The sequence below is a fragment of the Pelodiscus sinensis genome, chromosome 5 (assembly GCF_049634645.1).
Source record: "Pelodiscus sinensis isolate JC-2024 chromosome 5, ASM4963464v1, whole genome shotgun sequence".
Lineage (NCBI taxonomy): Eukaryota > Metazoa > Chordata > Testudines > Trionychidae > Pelodiscus > Pelodiscus sinensis.
Genome location: NC_134715.1, coordinates 108,614,574 through 108,637,213, shown reverse-complemented (window position 1 = coordinate 108,637,213; position 22,640 = coordinate 108,614,574). Strand labels below are relative to the sequence as shown.

General features: G+C 43.0%; 1 protein-coding gene and 1 long non-coding RNA gene across 12 annotated transcripts in view; one reads left to right on the top strand and one right to left on the bottom strand.

Moving 5' to 3' along the window:
* Nucleotides 1-4,056, bottom strand: part of RAB28 (RAB28, member RAS oncogene family) — a 109,902-nt gene extending 105,846 nt beyond the window's left edge. For 6 of the 10 annotated variants that reach the window (XM_006128172.4, XM_006128168.4, XM_006128169.4 and 3 more), the window contains exon 1: nucleotides 3,377-3,746. In XM_006128172.4, the coding sequence (XP_006128234.1) occupies nucleotides 3,377-3,451 (75 nt within the window). In that variant the 5' untranslated portion in view covers nucleotides 3,452-3,746. Of the gene's footprint in view, nucleotides 1-3,376; nucleotides 3,759-3,914 lie in introns of those variants that run through there. The other 4 variants (XM_075930724.1, XM_006128166.4, XM_006128170.4 and 1 more) reach the window with 4 other exon arrangements.
* The window catches only part of LOC102450793 (uncharacterized), a 49,356-nt gene continuing 30,492 nt past the window's right edge, over nucleotides 3,777-22,640 (top strand). Inside the window, exons 1-3 of one of the 2 annotated variants that reach the window (XR_012904371.1) lie at nucleotides 3,777-3,928; nucleotides 9,254-9,450; nucleotides 20,422-20,787. This is a non-coding gene — a long non-coding RNA (uncharacterized LOC102450793). Of the gene's footprint in view, nucleotides 3,929-9,253; nucleotides 9,451-20,421; nucleotides 20,788-22,640 lie in introns of those variants that run through there. The other variant, XR_001368639.3, reaches the window with a different exon arrangement.

The window sequence follows — 22,640 nt, the reverse complement described above, 5'->3', positions numbered from 1 at the left end:
TTCCCTAGCGATCCTGAATCTTTTCTATTTCCCTTGCTACCCTGCCACTTTGCCACTCAGGTTTAGCCCATCCCAATACCATAGAGAGACAGAGGGATGGATGGATGGGCCAAATCTGTGTGCTGAATGCTAGTGGGCTCACTCTCCAACCTTCCATTCCAGGTCTCACTGTACTCTTGTGTAGGTTTATGTAGCAAAATAATACACTTAGTGACCTTCCCATGTCTTTTGCCCCCTTCCATACCTCTACCATAAGATTTTTTCTGTGCCAAAAATCACAGCCTTAAACATACAAGTGAATGGGAGTAAGTCACTGTTCTCTGCCTCATGAATTGGGCCACTACTTGGGAGGAGAAATGGAAACATGGACTGGAACTGTCACAGAACTGTTTGAAGTTTTCTTTTTAGGCTACTGCCAGCAGTTCCACAGAGTCTGAAATCTTCCCCCTCTCTCGCAGGCATGACACCAGAAGACACATGTAAGTTTGGTGCCTTCTTATCAGCTGGCCGAATCACCAATCCTCAAGGGGCAGGAAATCAGTGTTGCCACTGCTGTCCAAGAGGAAGAAAAAGAAAATATGAAGCTCTGGATTCTCAAGAGGGAATGAGGAAATATCTTCTGCCACTATTCCCATTCCAATTTCCATTGACTGAAGAGCATAGTTCCTGCAGAGAGAGGAATGTGCACAGTGAATGTGGGCTGAGTTTGTGCACAAAGGAGGCTGAATGAGAAACATGCATAAGAGGGTGGCTGGGTGAAGCTGAAAAAATGTATAAACACAGGCTGTGTCTACACTGGCGCGATCTTGCGCAAAAGCGGCTGCTCTTGCGCAAAAACTTTCTGCCTGTCTACACTGGCCACGTGTTCTTGCGCAAGTAAACTGACGTTCTAATGTATGAAATCAAGGCTTCTTGCACCAGAACTCTGACACCCCCGTTCAGGAATAAGTCCTTTTGCGCAACTGTTCTTGCGCAAGAGGCCAGCGTAGACAGGCAACATGAATTTCTTGTGCAAGAAAGCCCTATGGTTAAAATGGCCATCAGAGCTTTCTTGCACAAGAGAGTGTCTACACTGGCATGGATGCTCTTGCGCAAAAGCACTTCTCTTGCGGAAAAGCATATGCCAGTGTAGACGCTCTCTTTTGGAAGAGTTTTTGCGTGATAACACGTCAGCGTAGATGTAGCCACACAGTTTTAAGAAACAGAAGGAACAAGTAACAACACAGAAGAGGGAACTCAAATGGTTAGTCTTCAGGTGCATTTGGAGATGGCTTAACTAGATTCACTGCTGTAATTTTTCCCCCTCATTCTATCAGACCTCTTTTACTTTTCCAAGATTTTCCTGCCAGGCCAAAAGTTGCAACTGAGCCTTTGGATATGGCTGAAGAAGCCCTTATAATAACACCCTCTAGAGAAAGTGTGAGGAAAGTGCTCCCATCAATGTAATTTTCACAGAAGCAAAAACATCTGAATGTCACTCATAGGATTTCCAGCCACAGCACAGGATCCAGGGAATCATATATAGGATGCAATCAGGGAAAAACAACATCAAAATGTACCAATGCTTGTAAATCCAGATATGTTAAGGGGTCTTGCCATAAGATGCTGAATAGCAACAGTAAAAAGGACTTTGTTTGGTTTGTATACTTGGATAGCTATAAGCAAAACTCTCTCAAGCATTTATAATACATTCATTACATTGTGACTTGGAGTTATTTGTCCACGGATTCAAAAATAACACTTCTTTCAGGGCACAGAAGGTTTTCTTTACAACCACTACAGCTAGAAACTCTTTTTTTTTTTGTAAATGCGAGAGTAAAGTCTGCATTTAGTCACATGCTTTTTTTCCCCCACCACAAAGAATTTTTATACTTATCAATGAAAAGCAGATTTTCCAACACCTGCAAATTATATGAAGTCTTGGTTTTTCACCTGAATCATAAGTAAACTAGTGTTTCTGTGTCCAAACTTTAATTTCCTACTAGAATGTCAGTAACAAAGAAAAAGTTGAACTTTTGAAATTCACATTCATGATGGAGATTTTCAGGCATATCTTATGAACACATTCAGATGGGTGCATAACAATACATACACTGCAAAAATGAGGACTCCCATGGCATCTTAAAGAGAACCAGATTTATTTGGGCATAAGCTTCCATGGGTAGAAATCATTTTGTAAGATGCAAGTGTACACGCTGATCACTTTTTTGTTGCTAGTAAATAAGAGTTCTTATCCTCTGTGGTGCATAGTCACCTATGCTTTGCCTTATTTGGCTCAAGGCTGGTTATGGATCTCAGGTAATCCACAATTCTGTAACCATTCCACTTGTTAATTACATTCCTAGCCTTCACAGAAAGAAAACTTTGAAAATGTGAACCAAAATAAAACACCACACTGGTGACTTCCAATACCCGGAAATAACAGCTCTGACCATGATAGTCATTCTGGTCAGTAATGTTGTAGTTTTGAAACCTTAAGAATACAATTTGAATATTAACATACAAAACTTATTTCAGCAGCCACATCCTGCTACTGTGTTTGTCCCAGAACTCTAGATTCCCTCTTTATGCCTTGCCAAGACCCCAAGTTCCTCCCTATGCCTATCCAGATCCCAAAACCTGTCGCTTTTGCCAACTTCTATGATGCAACTATTCCCTGTCAATACAAAGCATGCAACATGCTGAAAATGTGGGAACAATAAGGGAAATTGGCTTTAATGTTAAAATAAAAACCACAAAGGCAATTAGTGATTGCATTATCATATTTTGCCTTTATTAGGGACTAGTCAGCCAGTCTTAAAATTCCTAGTTTGCCCATTGGAGCCGATTCTCTTGGGACAGACGGGAATAGGAGGCTGCTCAGCACCACTACTCCTTGCGCCCCACATGACAGATGCAGTCGGCCACAGCAGCCTCCCCTGCTGCTGTCCTTCTCAGAGGGCTGCGCTCCTGCGGCGCACAGCGAGGAACCTTCCTCTCTGCAATTCGCTTCCCCCAGAGGTCTTTGGAGACCCAGCTGGCAAGACAGCTTATGGTGTGATTGTTCCACCCCCGCCACCCCCCGTGGGCCTCGAGTCCGAGCTGGTTGGTCTCCCTGCTGGGACGTGGTTAAGGACAGCTGCTAGGAGCCAGCCACCGGTCCCCGGGTCAGTCCCTGGCCACAGGTCGCGACGACGGGGGCGGCGGCTCGGCTGCTTGAGCTGGGCGATCCGCACACGCGCTGCTACCCGGGGACTAGTGGGGCCGAATGAGAAGGCGGGGCGGGGGCTGCATCCGGCGGGACATTCCGCGGCGGGAGGGGACAGAGAAGCTCCCGGGGAAGCGCTGGGTGCAGCCCGGCCCCAAGGAGCCGGAGCAGCCGGGCCCCGGCACTGACCTTGCCGGAGGTGCCGTCCCCCAACACTACTAGCTTGAGCTGCCGGTCCGGACTCTCCTCTTCCGAGTCCGACATGATCCCTGCGCCCGGCGGGGCGGGATGCGGGTGCCGCGCTCACGAAGCCGGTATCGGCACAAGGGCCGGAGCCGCCATCTTCCCGTGATGCGGCCGCTGTCGCTAAGACCGAGTCTGGGCGAGACCACCGCGAGGCTGGACGGGAGGAGAGCGAGAGAGAAATGGGGCGGGGAGTCAGCGACCGCTCCTCAACGGGGAGGCTCGCTAGGCAATCTGTCCCGGCGCCCTGCCAGCCACCCCTGTCCCTGCGCAATAATAGCTTCGTCTGGAATTCTGAGAGCGTTGATGGTTCAGTCCCTTCTTGACGCTCTGCGCGGTAACTAAGGGCCGTGGGGTGAAAGGTCACAGGGCAGGGGGCGCCGCAATTGGCTCCTCCCTCTCCTTTCCCCCAGTGGGCGGAGTAAGAAGGGATTCCCCGCCCTCTGCTCTGTCTAGCGAGCAAGGCCCTACGGGGATTCTTTACCCTCTGCGCAGGAGGTGGGATGGTGGGGCGGGGCAAGAGAATTCTCCGCCCCCCCCCTCAGGGGCGTGGCATCGACTTGCTTCTCCGCGCAAGAGGCGGAGCTGGGCTGGGGCCGGCAGCGGGCTTGGCGCTGGTCGAGGTGCTGTTGCTAAGCTACGCGAGTGGCGCCGTTGTCATGGGACCGAGGCTGGCTTCCCTTCACCCGTGGGCGGGCAGGGGGCCCCTTGCCTAGGCCGCGTGGAGGCCTGCGGCTTCGGCCGGCCCCGGGAAGCAGCCTTGGCCTGGGGAGGAGAGCCCTGCCCCCAGGCTACTGCCGTCGGGGGAGCGGATCCGAACGAGACGGGTGCTAGAGCTGCCAGGGCGAAGTCAAGCAAGTCTCTCGCCCCGCCCTCACCCTCTGTGCTGCTGCGGAGCTGGAGCCGTAACAGAGCCTCTCCCCTTTTGGCCCTGTGATTCATGGCACGGGCCAGGGCGACGGGCAGCCCCTCTGTCCCCAAAGGAAGCAGCTCCCCCAGGGCCTGGGCTCAGATCTTGTTTCTTTTTGGTACCTGTCTGCCCTGCATCGCAGCTAAGAGCCTGAGCTGGACCTCAATCCTCCTTGTGTGCAGGGAGCAAGAGAGACAGAGGGGAGGAAGCCCTGCCAGGGTCAGATTTGAATGCTGTAGCCATTGGCGACCTTGTGTCCTAGGTCCCAGTGCCTCTCACTCAGGTTTACCCCCCAAACAACACACATACTAGCAGGGAAGGGACTCTACCAGCATGCCACCCAACTCTGGTCAGAGGCCAAAAGGAATCCTACCCTGGCCCCTCTTCACAGTACTGTCCTGGAGTAGGTTCTCAGAATTGGTGGTAGCATGGCCTGTTCTGTTTAAAAATGGGACTAATAGTCCTTTGCTTCATCCCCATTTCCAGCAGCTGTGTGCATTGCTCATTAAGTTCTGACTGGAGAATCTTTTCATGGATGAGGAAGATGCTCAAAACATCCATTTTAATTCTTTTCTTTAATGAGTTAAGTAAAGGCCTGTGCTATCATATAAGTATAAAAAGCCAAAAAAAGGCTGAAAAATTGTATGCTAGCAGACTGTGAATCCTAATGATTATTTAACATGGTGATATTCTAAACAAAAATGTCTCTGCTACGCTTGTAGGGGTTTCCATTGCTTCAAACGGACACAACTGATATTTCAGGCTTCAGAGAAACAGTTCTGGAATCTTTTTATATAGACTGTGGTAGTGCCCAGAGACCCACTATTTTAAACACTGTACAAACAAAATAAAGGATTTGTCCTGCTTCTCTCAACCTCTGAGTTTCCATAGCAGGCAGATACCTTGTGGCTATGTCTACACTGGCATGATTTTCTGAAAATGCTTTTAACTGAAAAGTTTTCCGTTAAAGCATTTTTGGAAAATCGCATCTAGATTGACAGGACGCTTTTCCGCAAAAGCACTTTTTGCGGAAAAGCGTCCATGGCCAATCTAGACGCGCTTTTCCGCAAAAAAGCCCCAATTGCCATTTTCGCGATCGGGGCTTTTTTGCAGAAAACAGTACTGTGCTGTTTACACTGGCCCTCTTGCGCAAATGATTTGCGCAAGAGGGCTTTTGCCCGAACGGGAGCAGCACAGTATTTCCGCAAGAACACTGACAATCTTACATGAGATCGTCAGTGTTCTTGCGGAAATTCAAACAGCCAGTGTAGACAGCTGGCAAGTTTTTCCGCAAAAGCAGATGATTTTGCGGAAAAACTTGCCAGTCTAGACACAGCCTGTATGTTTGAAATTCAAAGAGGCAACAATGCCATCATGTACATTGTAAGAGGCACATTTGTGCAATTCTTTAATGTGTTCCCCAAGTATTTTTATTTTATTTTATTTACTGGATAGCATTTTTTGTAATCTCACCATTCTTCCTGGATAGTCAGGTCTAAATCCTGAAATCACACAGATATCAGGAATCTGCCTCAATGGATTCAGGGTTATAACTACCTTCCCTTGTTTGGATCATTCACACAACAACCATAAAGAAAGGCATTTTTTTTCAAAATCATGAATATATAATGGTAAAACAAAAAAAATTGGCTCTGCGGGCAAGTGGCTGCTAAGGCCTGCTGTGGTCGTGCTGCACTGTGTGGCGGGGGGCTGCTCCAGTCCACCAGGGTCATGCTGCAAGAGGGGAATGTTCGGGCCAGCTGTGGAAACCAACCACCAAGAAGCACACAACTAGACTCAAATCTCAACAGTTCCATTCTGATTATTAGCTAAGTGAAAGACACTTAGGCGTTCGATGCATCTTTAAATACTTTAAAATAAGTCCATACAATAAAAAAATTGTAGCTCTGGGAAAGAATATGTCCTACAAATGCCCAAGTTGCCTTAGGAATTTAAAGTTGTAACAAGTTTGAATAAAATCAAAAGCTTTTTCTTCACTCTGATATTCTCCTTTTACATTTTACTTCAGTGTAATTGAGCGGAGAACCAAGCGCCAAATCCTAATAAAACGTAGTTGTTCAACCTAATTAAGTATTTCAATACATGACATTATTATCAAAGTTTCCCTTTCAGGGTAACTTTGGAACTAAAATGTTTTTATCATTTTTTACTCTTTTATTCTATTAATTATTTGCTATCCATCAAGAATGCTGCATAACACACAAAATGAAGTCAGTGCCTACCCCAAAAAGCCTGGAATGTAAAGGCAAAGGGGATAACACAGGGCATACTGAGAAGTACTGGAATTTACAACCTGAGTACATTTTGTAAAAGAATGTTTTCTCATGTTTGGCAGGCAAACCTAATCCTCATGATCCAAAACTCTATTTATGCCTCTGCAACCACTAGGAAAGAATCTCAGAAGAGAGATCTTGAATTGGGGTTTTTATTTTCACTTGTATTGTTTATGGTACAATCCAGTGTTAATTGCGATACATGTTCCATTTTTTTAAATTTTACTCTCTGTTTAAACTGTATATGATTTTCCTTGTAAAAGGGCTTCATTGATAGTCCTGAAAACCCCTATCAACAGAAAAGACAAGTGTAAACTCCACTAATGTGCCTAGTCTTAACCTGGAGTGACCAGTTCTCCATGTGAGAAGGTAGTTTAGTCTCCATTGCCATTCAGTCTTTGCCCTGTACTTTGTCAATATTATCTTTAATTTTGCTATATGCACATTTTCTTCTAATAGTTGAATTAAGACCTACTTATTTCACACGTCACCACATAGCCTTCAAATAGTAATGACTGCCTGTCACTGCTGACCTGTCTGGATTTTAACTGAGGACCCAGGGAAGAAGGAGCTAATACCAATCCCCTACAATATCTAGTCTCCCACCTCTACATACTAAATGAGCTATCCTAAATAATTGTAGCTTACTCAATTTAGGCCTCATTTTCAGTCATTGCTGTATATTTAGACATATATTTAAATCAAGTAGTATTAGGAAAAGAGCAAAGGAGTCATGATCTGTCTCATCATATAGTGGATATATCTACACTACAGAGTTTTGTTGGAAAAACGGACTTTTTTCCAACAAAACTTGAGGAATGTCCAAACTGCAATTGCGTTCTTTGTCAAGAAAATTGAAAGAACAGAGGGTTTTTTCCAGCTTTGGTGATCCTCATTCTACAAGGTGAAAGGCTAGGCAAAGTTTTTGCATAATCAGAAGTGGGAAATTTGGGCACATCTCCCATTTAATATACCCTTAGGATAAACACTTGAGGCTTCTTGTTCCAAAAGTATCTTCTTTCCAGACACAATATTCAATATAGTTGTTTGAACTCTTAAATCTCACATCTGTCAGACACCGACCCACAAGGAGTTATATGCAATCCTGACCCACGAAAAGGCATAGAATCACAGGGCTAGAAGGGACCACAAGGGTCATCTAGTCTAACCCCCTGCCAAGATGTATAACCCATTAATTTAATACAATAGACTCCAAATATACTTATTAAAAACTCTCTCAAGGATATAGCAGGAAAGTGCTATATCTGTCACAGCAGCAATAGCAATTCTTCATCATTTCTGTATCCAGAGCACTGAACAGGTATGAGTTAACTGACTTGCCTAGCATCCTGTGAAAGAAATCATAGAACTATCATCCCTCTTTTATAGAGACAAAACTCCATAATCACAAAGGTACTTGGGCACCTAAGTCTCAATATTAAGAGTCATTGTGATCCACAAAACCACTGCTCAACTGCCACCTAACCCTGTAGTTGCTTGAACTCACTTGGTGCCAAAATTTCCACTGTAAAAGTTCCCTCAGCCCCTAAGAATCAGGCTCTGATCATGCATGCTGCTGCCTCACTCAGTGCATCCAAACACCTGTCTCCCACCTTAACCCCTAAGTGATGCACAAATTTGGGAAGGATAGGTAAAGTAGCACCTGTCTCACCCAGGGGGCTTTTTGCTCTGAACTTACCTACCAGACTGATTCCCACTCAATATCTGGATGGAAGAAGAGGTGCCACTACCCACCTTATGATTATTAATCCAGTGTTTCGAGTATTCAGCCAGAATGTTCAAGACCCAAATTCAGTTTCCCCCCTCTGCCTGATGTGGGGCAAAAGGATTTTAAAGATGGTCTCAAGACCACTTGGGGCATTCTGATGTGTAGATCCCTTAATCTCTTCTGTTTAAATTGTTTTACTGTAGACATACAGCATGGGGACTAGACTCTGCATCTCTCATGTGGGAGCCCTCACCACCAGCCAGCCTCTAGTGTCACATGCTATCTTGCACTCTTTTTATTTCTGGCCCAATACATAGCCAATCCATCTCTGCTCAAGTGCATGCTACCATGCTGTTGAATTCAGTCCTGACTTGAGTCCAGTAAATCATATGTTTGCTGAATGTTGTTAAAGTAAAGACTCCGAAGGTTTGTTCCTTCCTAATTAGCTCCCCAGACACCTCACTTTTGTTTAAATAGCCTATAGATGAGGAAGGATAAATGAACCTTTGGCCAAGCAGCTGCTTTCCTGAAGCAAATCCATGTAATGTATGCTGAGGTTGAACCCCATAGCTTATGGAAAATATCTGCTACCAGGGTCATAGCTCCTTAAATCTCTAGTCTCCGTTCCCCAAAAGTTTGGACAGTAATGCCTCATACTTCCCAAGCAATACTGAGGCTTTATCTCTCCATCTGTTTGTCTAACTGACATGCATCAAACTGAAACAACTCCACTGGATTCAGTATATCCTGACAGTCAGTGAGAGGAAAAATGCGTTGAGTATAGACACCCAATGGGTCTGAATCTCTTGTGTGGTCATTTACCCTACTGTAAGGTAAATTTGAAATGGATGTGAAATGTTTCCATTCTGATTTGATATCCTTTCCTTCAGCACTGTGCACTGGTGTAGGGGGATGGAGAGTAAGCTCCAGTAGTTTTTCCACTATCCCAAGAGGCTGTGTTTCAGCTGAGCTGCTTCATCTCAAAATGCTAGTACATGAGTCACAGATGGCAGAAGTATCAAAGAAGTCAGTGTACATTGTCAGGAGATGGTCAGTGACAGGAGAGACATTCAATAACTAGATGCAGGTATGTAACTTGTCATACTCTGCTTTGAAATTTTATGTTTATTTTTGTCACTATTCAGTGTTGCTAACAAACATTGTGAGGCTTGGAAAGAAATTGTTGATGACCTATGCTCCCTTGGGAGATAAGGGCAAAGAAGAAGAACAAACTTTGTATTTGCACAACATTGATACCATTTGCACAATAATTCTTACTCTGATTATTAAAGCTCACCATGTAATTGGTATAATTTCTTGGCTTGGATGGTAGGGAGCTAGAATTTAAAGACATATTTCCCATTATTTTTCTGTGCTATATAGAACAAATTAAAATAGGGATTTTGAGTAGTTACTTCCTAAGCAAATATGATTTGCAAAGTTAGATGTCTGAGGGTAAGTCTACACTGCACACTTATTTCAAAATAGCGCATTTACCCTGCAGGGAAGCCTCAAAACTAGTGTGAGGCAGGCTTCCCTAATGTAGATGTGCTATCTCGATTTAGAGCCCCTGGAGGCATTGGGAGGAATAACTTAGAATGACCCTGGTGAGGAGCTATTTCAAAATAGCAGAAGTCTACACACACCTTATTTTGAAATAGCTATTTCAGAATAGGCATTATTCCTCGCAGAATGTGGTTTACAGATCTCAGAAAAAGGCATCTGTTGTTTTGAAATTATTTTGAAATAACGGAATAGCTGTGTAGGGTTATGTCTACACTGCATAGCTATTTTGGGATACCAGAGATATCCTGAAATAGCTACCCTGAATCTACACAAGCTGCCCATTACCAACCCTACCCTGGCAAAATCTTTCATGGGATTATTAATGTCCACACTTGGGCATGAACTAGGTTTTACACCATAGCTAAATGATTTTTTTCAGTATGTTAAAATTATGGTGTGTGTGTGTATGTATATGCATATAAACATACAGCATTTTTGCAAAAATTTTAATATCCAAAAGATCAGCCCCTTTGCATTTTTATGAACATTGTATTTATTATGTGTTAGAGAAATTATATGTATTCAATGGTTTTAGGGCAAAAAGACGAGGGAGTCACTACAACCATATCTGAATTTAGTATATAAGGGCCAGATTTTCAAAAGAGTACTATCTGCTCCCATCTGGACACCTAAGTGAAGCTGCTAGATTTTTGCTCATCCTCAATGCCCAGCAGCTGCCATTGACAATAGTGGAATGTGCTGGATGCTGTGCAGTTTTGAAAATCTGGTCACTTGGCAGGTGCCAAAGTGGGAACTAAGCTCTTTTGAAAAACTTGGCAAATAAATGTATGCACTCTTTAGGCCATTTCCAGCAATCATCATTCAGGAAAAACTGCTATTGTACCTGATAGCACCATTCAAATGTTAGCAAAAGTCTGTTGTTTCATTCCACAAGAACTTTTCCAAAACACGTCTTGCTGTACTGTGGTATTAACTACCATGTGCCAAAATTTTCATTCAGCCTGCAACTTTCAACATCAATATCAAGTTCAGTCAGTTAGTCTTTGGACCAAATCCTTTTCACCTTACTTACAAAAGTGGTTCCAATGAGATCAGCAGAGCCTCATTTGGCTCCAAGGCAGAGAAACTGGACATCACAGATTGCTTTATTTTATTTTATTTTTTACTTTCTACAACTTTGTGAGAAAAACTATGTACAGTCTATAATATAAAAGCAACTAAAAACACCACTCAGTCAGCCCATCAGTGACATGAAACATGCATACCTGGGTTCTGACAAGGATATTTTGTGAGCAAATGTAAATAATGAAGCTTTAAAAGCACCAGTTTAAAAATGCTGAATGGTTCAGAGCTGTGCTTATACAAACTCAATTTAAAAGGCTAGAGGCCTCATTTTGAGCCACTAAAATTCAAAGTGACAGAAACCTACAAATTTTTATTGCTGTGCATTTAATAAAATGTACATTTACAAGCTGTCAGTTTGAAATGTTGAATAACTAGTAGTTTAGAATGGAGAACAGCAGTTTGGGTTGTGCTTGAGGTTCATTACTACCTACTTATAATGTTGCTCAGATACTCAAAATAATCCTTCAACCAAGCACTTTTGTTATCTCTATTAATTCAACACTAGCACAAAAAAAATCCATTGACTTTGCAGTAAGGTCAGCAAAAGGAATTTATCAGGTTTCCATAAAGTAATGTGTAATTAAGAGCACCTTTTTCCTTATTTAATGTGCTAATATGAGAACATTTGAGCCAATGTCCAACTATTGCTTCATTTCGGCAGCTGTCTGGGTTTTTGTTAATTTATGGACTCAATTATGTAGACTCTTAAATCCACAGCAATGGTGGGTGGTAAGGTAGATGGTTAATGAAGAAACATAGGGTAGGAAACCCCTTTAATGCCTGTTTTATGTGCATCTTGGGTAATGTTTTTTGGAGAACAAGGATCAAAGATTGTAACTTTAGGAAACTCTCAAGCCAGGAATAAACATACATGGTTTTAAGACACCCCTAAAAATTATGAGATGGCTAGTATTCCTATGATTTTGTGGTCTTTTCTAAAACAAAATATTAAACCAAATGTTTGGCTCTCTATAATAAAAACAGATTATTTAATGGTTTCCAGGATGAAACGTGAGAAATACCATTCATAAAGGATTCCTAGTAGTTATGTATTATACAGACTTCCTCATTTTCAGTATAAATGGAGACCCCTATAGAAATTCTATTAGATATTATTTCCTCTCAAAGGGACTACACATGGACTTTTTTAATTAACACAATTTGCAACACTTTCCTCATGTTTTCGCTAACAATCTCATATATTTTGGAATCCCTACCAAAAACGTTTCAGCACTTTCTCTCATTACAAAGTGTTATAGTATTCTAAAAAAAGAATACAATGAATTACAGTCTATACTTATTTTAATTAAAAACAAAACAATGTTTAAGTAACCTTGAGGTTGTAACTGCCCCATCCCACCCACCCCCCAAAAAATCCATCAGGAAATGTAAAATAAACATTGGTTCACCATCCTTTACACACCATTAGGCCTGACATTTGAAATGAAGTGAAATTACATAGATAAAGTAATGTTTTTGAAGACATTCTGTGGTTCCCAACACATTGAGGTTCTAAAGAAGCTGCTATGGGTATTGAACACTTCAGCTCCCTCACTTCAGAGTGGGTCCAGCTACAGGCGGGAAAGTATTGAAAATTATTATATATTATTATTAATTATTATTATTTGTTACCTGGACACGCGTAAGGTAATGGTGTATGCTAATTAATTAAATGCCAATTAGCCTAATTACTCTAAAGAAGATTGCAAATGCGGACCCTCTCCCATATCTAGTCACCGGGTAGTCTCAGGAACTGGCGCAGAAATAAAAAACCTACAATTTGGTTAGATTTTAAAACCACAGGACTATATTAACACAGAAATAATAATTGAACATACACTCCTTGGGGAAGTCCCAAAGAGGAAAGAAAACACAAAGTCTTACGGCGCAGGGACGATTGTTGAGGTGCTGGCGACCTACGAGCCTTTGGTCCTTTTGGGCCTCAGGTGAGGAACAGCCAGGAGTCTCTCGACAGATGTCTCAGGGTCGAAGCTGGCGACCTCAATCCATTGGTCCTTCAGGCCTCAGGAGAGGAACAGCCAGGCGTCCCATGAAGAGCTGAGAAGAAATGCTGAATTCACCTTCCGCGAAGCACGATTCTTCAGGCTCTTTGGTGCCGCTGGAACAGACCATGGTAAAATACCTGTTCTAAGCTACCCTAACCTAACTAAAAGGAAAACTAACTAAGTCGCGACGCGCCCGCCGGACAAGCTCGATGACGGCCGACGTGTGAGGACCGACGCGAACCTGATGGACAGACTCGACGATGATAGCTATCCTAACTAACCCTATCTAAAGGAATAGACCTTCCGTCTATCCTTAAGAGAAGAGCCTAGGCTGGGATGCTCAACCTAACTAAGCCCGACGCTAAGCCCAACGCCCCGACGTCACGCTTCAACTGCCATTGCGTGGACTTATAAAAGGTGGGCTAATGAATATTCATGAGCATTCCACTTTGAAATGATTGGTCAAATTGGAATGCTCATATGCATAATTTTAAACTTATTGGTCAGGGGATCATAACAAATTAACATAGAACTTAACAGGTAAATTTCAAATATGAACAGACAGGTAAACATTATACATGCAAGACGTGTGGTACGTAACATATCTTACTTGAGCCATGGCTCCCCAATTGATTGACAGTTACCCTTTGATTGACAGATGTTATAGTAATGGGTCTCCACAGTTTAAGGCATAGGCATACATATTATGAACTCATCTGAGCAAGGTTGTTACATTTCCACTCAATTACAGTTGTTACATTCAAAACTGATACAAGCACCATATCTCAAGGACAGATACATTTTAATTCTGTTACATATTATTGTATTATAGTGTGGACAGGAGTCTAGTTTTGTTATGTGTGTCAAGTTCAACTTGTCCTGATCCAACTGATGAACACTCATGTTCAGCACCAGGTTGGGAAAAGAACGTAGGGAATAAGGAGTAGCATATTTTGATACTCAGGCTTTTTCAACTGTAGGCAGGACTGTTTTTCTTAACACTTCTCATTGGTGCAACTTGACTGCGGGAGCAAAGTTGGGAGCTACAAATGTGGGCAGGCCACAGGTGGCTATTGGCATTTTAACTTGTGTTATCTGAGTTGCTCCAGTTAGGGCAACATGCCAATTGGCCAGACAATTCTAGCACTCCCACTTTGGTGTGGGCAAGGGAGTTCTATTTTTAGCAGCATAGATGGGAATTCTTTTCTAAACTGTGAACAAGGCCTTGTCCCTGTGTAAGCGAAGTTAGTCACTGTGATCAGAGCACAGAGTTTTGGAAGTGTTTAACCAGCTAGGTACCACGCTGTGAGGTAAAGGGTGCATAGTTGTGGACGCAGGAGAGAGCTTTGGTTCTGCATTAGCAAGTTCGGGATCAGCGGGAGAGAGTACGGGGTGTATACCGTCAAGCATAGGAGGAGTGGAAACCAATGCTGTCATGCCCATGCAGGTGCTAGCAATATTACTGTGGCTCCGTTGAGTTTGATTTTCTGCAGGATAAGAGGTGTAGGCAGAAAAGCGTACATGAGGGGCCCACTCCAGTCAAGGAGAAAAGCATCTCCTAGAGAATTGTGGCCCGCTCTGGAACAATAAAGGTGACATTTCTTATTGTCGTCAGTGACGAATAGGACTATCAGAGGCATACCCCACCAGCAAAAGAGGGAATGGAGAACTCTGAGGTGGATCTCCTACTTGTGATCTAACGCAAAATTCCTGCTGAGGAGATCCTCCATCGTGTTGCTGATGCCAGGTAAATAAGATGCCACAAGTATTGGAATTGGCAATGCACCAGTTCCATAGACGGATTGCCTCCACGCATAGGGATTGGGAACGTGCACTTCCCGGACAATTATATAATACATAGTCGCTATGTTGTCCATGAGAATGCTCACTGTGCAGTTGCGGATCTGCGTGTGGAAATGTCTGCAAGCATTGGTGACAGTTCTCAGCTCCAAGAGGTTTATGTGAAGTAGAGTCTCTTGGGGTGACCCTTGGCCTTGGATGGAGAGTTTGCCGACATGAGCATCCCATCTGATGAGGGAGGCATCTGTGGTAATATGTCATCAAGGTTGCGGTTGATGAAATGGAGTCCCTGACAACAAGTTCCAGTCTTTGGTCCACAAGTGGAGAGAAGATCTGACTGTGGAGGCAACGAGCACCAATCTGCATACGTTGTGTTTCATAGGATTGTAGATTGTAATCAGTCAGTGTTCCAACGGACGAAATTGCAGTCTGGCATGAAGGATGACGTATATAGTGGAGGCCATGTGTCCCATAAGTTTGAGTGCTGTCAGAACCTGTACTGAACGCTTATAGAGGAGCTTGTCTAGTAGTTGTTGCATTGCCTGAAATCTGCAGATGGGTAAGTATGCTCTTGCGGTGATGGAGTCGAGGCAAGCTCCTATAAACTCTAGATTTTGAGTAGGTTGAAGTGTCAATTTGTCCTTATTGATGAGGAGACCTAGGAGAAGGAATGTCTGGGCGGTAACACACAGCATTTCGGAAACTTCTGCTGACGAATGACCTTTTATAAGACGCAAAAGCACATGCTAGCATAGAAGCTCTCCTCTGGAAGAGCTTTTGCAGAAGAACTCTTCTGCAAAAGAGTTTTTGTGTGAGAACGCGCCAGTGTAGATGTAGCCTTATAGAAAAAAAAAAACACAAAAGCTCATGATACCATCTATATGTTTTGTTAGTCTATAAAGTGCTACCAGACCATTTGTGGTAGCCTATCCAGAGATGGGAGCCTATCCAGAGATGTGTGGTCTAAATCATGGGAACAGCCTTTCAATGCAATTGTCCAGAAAAATATTCACACTGTTTAAAAGGTCTTTGTATACAGAACTTCAGAGCTCTGTCCTTTTCTGAAGGCACAACTCACTACATAGCATATGAACTGCAGCAGCTGCCTATGCAAGGATACTATGGCTACGTCTACACTGGCCCCTCTTCCGGAAGGGGCATGTAAATTTCACGAGTCGTCGTAGGGAAATCCGCGGGGGATTTAAATATCCCCCGCGGCATTTAAATAAAAATGTCCGCCGCTTTTTTCCGGCTTTTAAAAAAGCCGGAAAAAAGCGGCGGACATTTTTATTTAAATGCCGCGGGGGATATTTAAATCCCCCGTGGATTTCCCTACGATGACTCGTGAAATTTACATGCCCCTTCCGGAAGAGGGGCCAGTGTAGACGTAGCCTATGTGTTTTCTCAAGTTCCTCAGTGGTAAATATTGCACCTTCAATGATAAACTTAATGGCAAAGGAGACAGAGCTGTGCAATAGATTAATGTGAAGCCTAATACATTACACAAAGGAGGCTAGATATTACATGCTTGGCTCATGAGTCATGAATGATGGTCACAGCACATAAATATGCCTGTTCTACCTGGATGCATTGTGTCTTCATGCTTCAGACTATGTAGGCGTACATTAGTGAATCATTCCTGATGACTAGTAGAGTCTCTTACTGCTATTATATCATTGTCTTTAATTCTCCCTTCCCCAAACAAAAGTGTAATTCTATTTTACTGTGTTGCTGGTCTATTAAACAGGTTCTCAAATGCTAAAGACTTAGCTTGGCCAGGTCTGTATCAGAGCTTTATAAGTTGTATAGCAGACTTTGAATAGGCCTTCTGAGCAAGGACGAATATCATCATACCATAAATTGCAAAAAGACAGTTAACGTTTCTATTTAAGTTTTCATCATAATGCTTCAGAATAAACTTCCCTTGCAATGAATGACTTAACACCTCTATGACATCTATTGTTTTGGGCTACCTGCAGATTCAGGCATGTTACACATTTTGAAGTGTTTCACTGTAACACAAAGGGCTAGAAATTTTCAATTTTTAAATAGCAGCTTAAATTCTAGCGTACAAGATGGCAAATTCAGAAGACGAGTGCCAACTTGACAAAGTAGTGGAAGTTGGTTTAGTTCAAAAGTTGAGGAACAGAGATGGGAACAGACAGCACAGGGAAAGTGCTGTCTGCTCCAAGGGGCATGACACTATCCTTGCTACTTACATGGAAATCTAGCTAAGAGGTAGTCCAGTTCTCTGGTACATTGCTTCCCTCTGAGCAGTTGCAAGTGGGTACCCAATCATTTGTAGGATGGCTCCTGCAAAAGAAGAGTGGGCTAACTGAGTATTTCTTACAGGACAGCTCTGGTTTCTATGCAGACCCTACAGGGTTAGGGAGGACATGTGTCTTCCAAAATCTTCAACCCCACAGTCTCCTCTCACCAACAGAAGTGTAAGAAAATTCTGTGGGTAGATCCTCACTCTCTTTTTCCATATTGTTTGAAGAAGGAGCCTTTAGTATTTAGTAAGTCCCCTATTTTCATTACCAGAATAGAGGAACAACAAAGTATATTAACTGAAAAGACAATATTTTGGAAAAAAATATTGCAATTTCTTAGTCATCATATTTTAGTTTTAGTCCTTGTTTCATGAAGTTCAGTACAAGCAAAAGAAATTAACAAGTGTCATTCCAATGAACACTTGGTTTCACTTCATTATCCTTCTAGCCCTTTCATGGCCCTGAGGCCCAGTCTATGTCCAAATGAAGTCAAAGGCAATATGCCAGTTGGTGTCAGTGGATGTTGAACTGGACTTTTAATTCTGCAATCCTCACTTAATCGTCACCCTACACTGAATTCCATTTATTCAATACAGGCACTTTAAAGGGAATCATTTTTACACTCCTGAATATAATCCCAGTGATTTGTTCCAAATGCGTAAGTAACAGAAAAAGAAACCCCCACCAGATACTAATTTTACACAACAAAATCTGCTTCCCAGTATTTTAGACATGGGAATACAGTGTATTTTCTTGAGTGTCTATGTAATACAGATGATATACAAACACTAAATAATCTTTACAATAATGAAGCACCATTAAATTAAATAGAAATAGGTTTCTAGAAAATATCTGTCCGTGCTCTTCAGAATGCTAAATGCAAAGGTTTTTGTTTTAATGTGTTTGTTCCAAGGAGCCATCTCTTTGTAGAGTTTAAAAATAATGTGTATGCAAGATAAGTACCTGAAAAACATATCTTCTTCTGTCCAAAAGCATCTGTCTGTTAGCTGTCTGGGATGAAGGTGGTTGATCCTAGTGGTCAGAGCAGGCATCAAGCCTAGTAGCTAGGATCAGAGCCATAGTTGGTGCAGCTGCAGGCTTAAGGGCTGTCTTGTAGGCTCTGCAGCCAATCAGGCAGCCTGTTGCAGGCCCACTGTACTGATGAGCCTTCCTGGGTCTATCTGCTGCAGACTGTGCTTGCTGATACTGCAGTTACTCCTTTCTGAACCCAATCTTCAGGAGGGCTTCAGGATGGGCGCTATGATTTCCCAACATGGGACAGGGGATCTACGGAGGAAGACAAATCCCAGAAGGTGCAATTGCAGGACATTCTCTTGGATGCAAGGGAAGAGTGTGTGTTTCTGACTAAGGAGAACTTGGCCTTGGCTAATGTGACTAAACACATTCTACCAGCTTATTAACTGGTAGCTCCATTTGGAGTAAACATTGAGGTTGGGATTTTCAGAACTGCCAAAGAGCTGTAGGGGCACACAACACACTGAAAGTCAATGGATTTGCACCCAAATCATTAGGTGCTTCAGTAATTTAAGAGACACCCAGGTTATTGCTTCTCACCCTGTGCTATGAAGAAGCCTCCTTTATTGGCTTCTCAGCAAGACTAGAAATGAGAGACTCAGGTAGATCACCAGGGTAGAGCTGGGGGAAGTTTTGTGCCTGCATAGTTAGTTTGCTGAATTAAACATTGGGTCAGAGAGGGAGAACAACTCTACAGCCTGATGTTCGGAGACCCACCAGGAATCCAGTCACTGCTTTAGTAAACAGCTTCAATGAGAGGGACTGAAGGTACATTTACGCTGTGGGGCTATTTCGGGATACTTCTGGTATCTCCAAATAGCTACTCTGCATCTACACATGCTGCCCATTATTTCAAAATATTTTTCGAAATAACGGGCTCACTATTTCACCATTCCAATAAACCTCATTTATTTCAAAATTTTGCACTGTGTAGATGCGCCAAATTTCAAAACATTTGAAATAAGATATGCAATTCGAATAGCACAAATTGCATATCTTATTTCAAGTTTAGGGTATTGTGTAGACGCACCCTGGGAAGCCTTCCCTTACAACAGGGAACAAATTCCAGGCTCATATTCCTGCTCCAAATGAGGTGTTCTGAGGACTGGACACGGAGTCTCCAGGCCATCTGAATGTCCCAAACAGGAAGGTACTTCAGCCTCAGCCAGTTTAGAAGTGGTTTCCCCATTTTCTTAGCTTTTAATAATATAACTAAAAGTTGTTATAAGAAACTGAAACGCAATATTTTGTTCTGGATTAGAAAAGTCGCTTTATTCCTCCCTTAAGATTCCTTTCTCCCACTGAGAAATAGGATTGGCTTTACTATCGCTCATCCCTCCGTGTTTCAGTTTAGCCAGCAAACGGAACTATCAGTTATTATTAGCACAGCTCTACCCCTGGGATTTCTGTCCCGGGGGATTGACTTCAGCCTCTTCCTTGCTGTATACTGCTTGCTGGAGGATCACGTCGTGCCCTCTTTTGACGCTATGGAGCCGCAAACTTTCTGAGCCAGGAAGCCAGAGCTCCTGGTAGCCAGTTAGCAGTAATTGCCTGAAGTGCCATAATTTTTAACACGTACTGGGGCTGATTTTCCATCGCATTTATATCGAACTCTAGGGCTGAGAAAGTATTTTGTTTAGTTCTCGGGGCAATTGCAGTAACACCTCCGACATGCCGGGAAAGTTTAACTAGAAATAAACCTTCTAATGAAAATATCGCTGCGGGAATGAAGAAACTTTACTCAAGCAATTCCTGTAATCCTTAAGTATATAAGTGGACATAGCCATCGCTCATTGCCATAAGTCTGAACCTAATTCCCCCATAGTAACGAGTCTGATATAAAGTTTGCCTTGTTTGATCTTTGCATCTTCATTTTACGATAATCATCTGGGAAATCTTCATTCTTCTGATTTTATAAGAAGTCAATGGGAGATTTCCTTGCACATGAGCTATGGAACTGGGCCAACTGAAATTTAGATGGTATAGACAATGCAAAACGAGGCACTAAATCGAGACTCGATATTTCTATGCGGCTTTTAATTTCTTTCGACTACTTAAATCCGTTGAATAATGACTCCAAGTATTCTGGATTTTCCACAGTGGTTTTCCCTTAGCGGGCAATAATCAGCTACTGTTTTGTGAGCACATTTCTGTCGCCTGCACCCGCTGTAAATGAGTCTTGGCTGAATGCTTAGATCCCTTTTGAATCAAGGAAAATAATGCAGAATGACTTAAACGAACTCCATAAGCGAAGACAACTAGAAATTCTTTTCTTTCTCTCTGTCTTTGTAGAGGGCACTGCCGGGTGATTCGGAATGTCATAACGGGCATTTCTTGCTGCTGAACTTCAGAACAGTCTCAACTCCCAAGATGTTATGCGAGGAAGTCCTCTGCCCACTGCAGGCTCCCCGGCATCTCCCAGCTTGAGAAACACCAGATTTCTCTATTTGCATTCAGAAGCTGTGGGATTTATTTTCAAGGGGGACCTGACAATCGACATCCCTCTGCTTCCTTTCTCCCAAATGAAGTCCCATAAGTCCACACACGCGATTGTAATACGCAGAGAGTCAGGCAAGGCTGGTGTCATTGTTTGCCCGCTGCTCTACAACAAAACTGCGCGTAATGAACTGTAATATATGTGATTTCTATTATGTTTAAGAGGCTTTTAGTTTGTTCAGCTCTATGAGACCCTTGATACCTCTAAAAGTAGGAATTCGCGTCACGTGACGGAAAAGAATGTGAAAACAGAGTGAATGAGCTGGAGAAACAAACTATAAATCCAGTTTGTCAGCATCTAGGAACTGGCACTCTGGGCTCCCGGATTGCAGAGGCTGATTCCAGGCGGAGGTAGTTGGTGCTTTGGTACACGTAACTTTTCTTTGAGTGTGACTTTGGAGTATCTGGGTTGTCCTTTCAGGGGCGCAGAGAGATTCTAATCCATCGCTGCTGTTACAGTCAAATGGATTTCCCTCACTGACTCCTCTCCACTTCCCGTAGCGCCCTCGGTTAGTTTCCATCTAAACTGAACGTGCGATTCTAATGGTTTCACAAGTTTCTGACCAGTGCTTTTGAAGAGGGTGCAATAAAAAGAGACACCAAGGAGCAAATGTCAAAGTCGATCCGGGTAAACATTTAGCAAGACGGCTGAATGTGAAGCAGCAACTTAAACTTCCCTTTTTTTTACCCTCTGCCCCGATAGCTCCAAAAATCCCCCCCCCCCCTTAAGAGCTACAGCCGCTGAAGCAAATGCAATACACCGAAATCCTTTAATTAAAAAAAAAAAACCCCGAGCGATGCTGTGACATGGTAGGCTCCTTTTTAAAATGCATCGGTGTACATAGAAACACATTCACTCTTCGATCTATTTTGGCCTCTGTCTGGGCTTCTTTTCTGTACAGCTAGGCCCTGTGCTATTTTTTGAGATGAGGTTGACGTGAATAGATAATTTTGCCGGAGACTGGATTGCAGGATTTTGCCCGGTGGGAGTGTAATATCCTCAGCTGATTGCGGTCTAAAAAGTGTTAACAATAAGAACTGGGACCCACACTTTCAAATTTTTCCTGTTACGGCAAGTTTCTTAAACGTTAATGCTTTCTATACCCCTAAACTTGAGAGACATTGTTTAAAATATAAACACATTTGGCGCGATTTAGTTGCTACGGAACTTTTCAAGTGATCGAGTCATTTTAGAGATCTTTGCACTTACTGGCATTAAGATATTGAATAATAAATGCAGTATATGCACGCGGGCAGTTAGGGGTTCAGAAACCACACAGTGAAATCCGAAACCCCGGGAAAACAGATTAAATATAGCCAAATGGCAATCTTGGGCAGAACCCCGCCCTCTTCATTCAGGCAAAACTCACACTGACTTAGGAGCAGGATCGGGTCCTGTTTATATTTTACAGTCTCTAGAAAGATGTCTACGACTTATAACCTTTCACTGAGTGAGTGATCTGTGTAATTATAAGATACCACATTGCTGTGGTTTTCAGTTTGCTAATCTGTATAGACTGATCCTCTTGAAGCAGGGACCTGATCCTGCTCTCATTAACTTCTGCGGCTGATCTCACTTTTATTTTGTGTTTGTTGAGTTTACTTTGATCGTTGCCTAACAGAGCCAATGGCCATGTTTGTGTTCTGTGTGCGGGCCCTGCTCCATGACTAGAGCTGCTAGGCCTACTGCAAAACAAACGAATATGATAAAAACATACACACCAGCAAAGATCACGCTTAACAGCTAGGGGCAAAATAGAAAATGGATAGCGAATGACGGAATGTGGCGCTGAGTCCTTCATGGGCTATTGTGCTCTTTGACAGTCCGTGTCCACGAGTTCTCACTGCTAATCAGCAGAAAGACAAGCGTGTTTCTGACTCGGGTTTTGGACTCTCTCTCCTCACCCGCCGGAAGCACGCGGGCATGGCTTGTTCTCTAGTGCATAATGGTGCATTCAGAAAATAAGGATCCGAACGAATTTCGATTTCGAGCTGACTTCCTAGTCCGGGTTTTC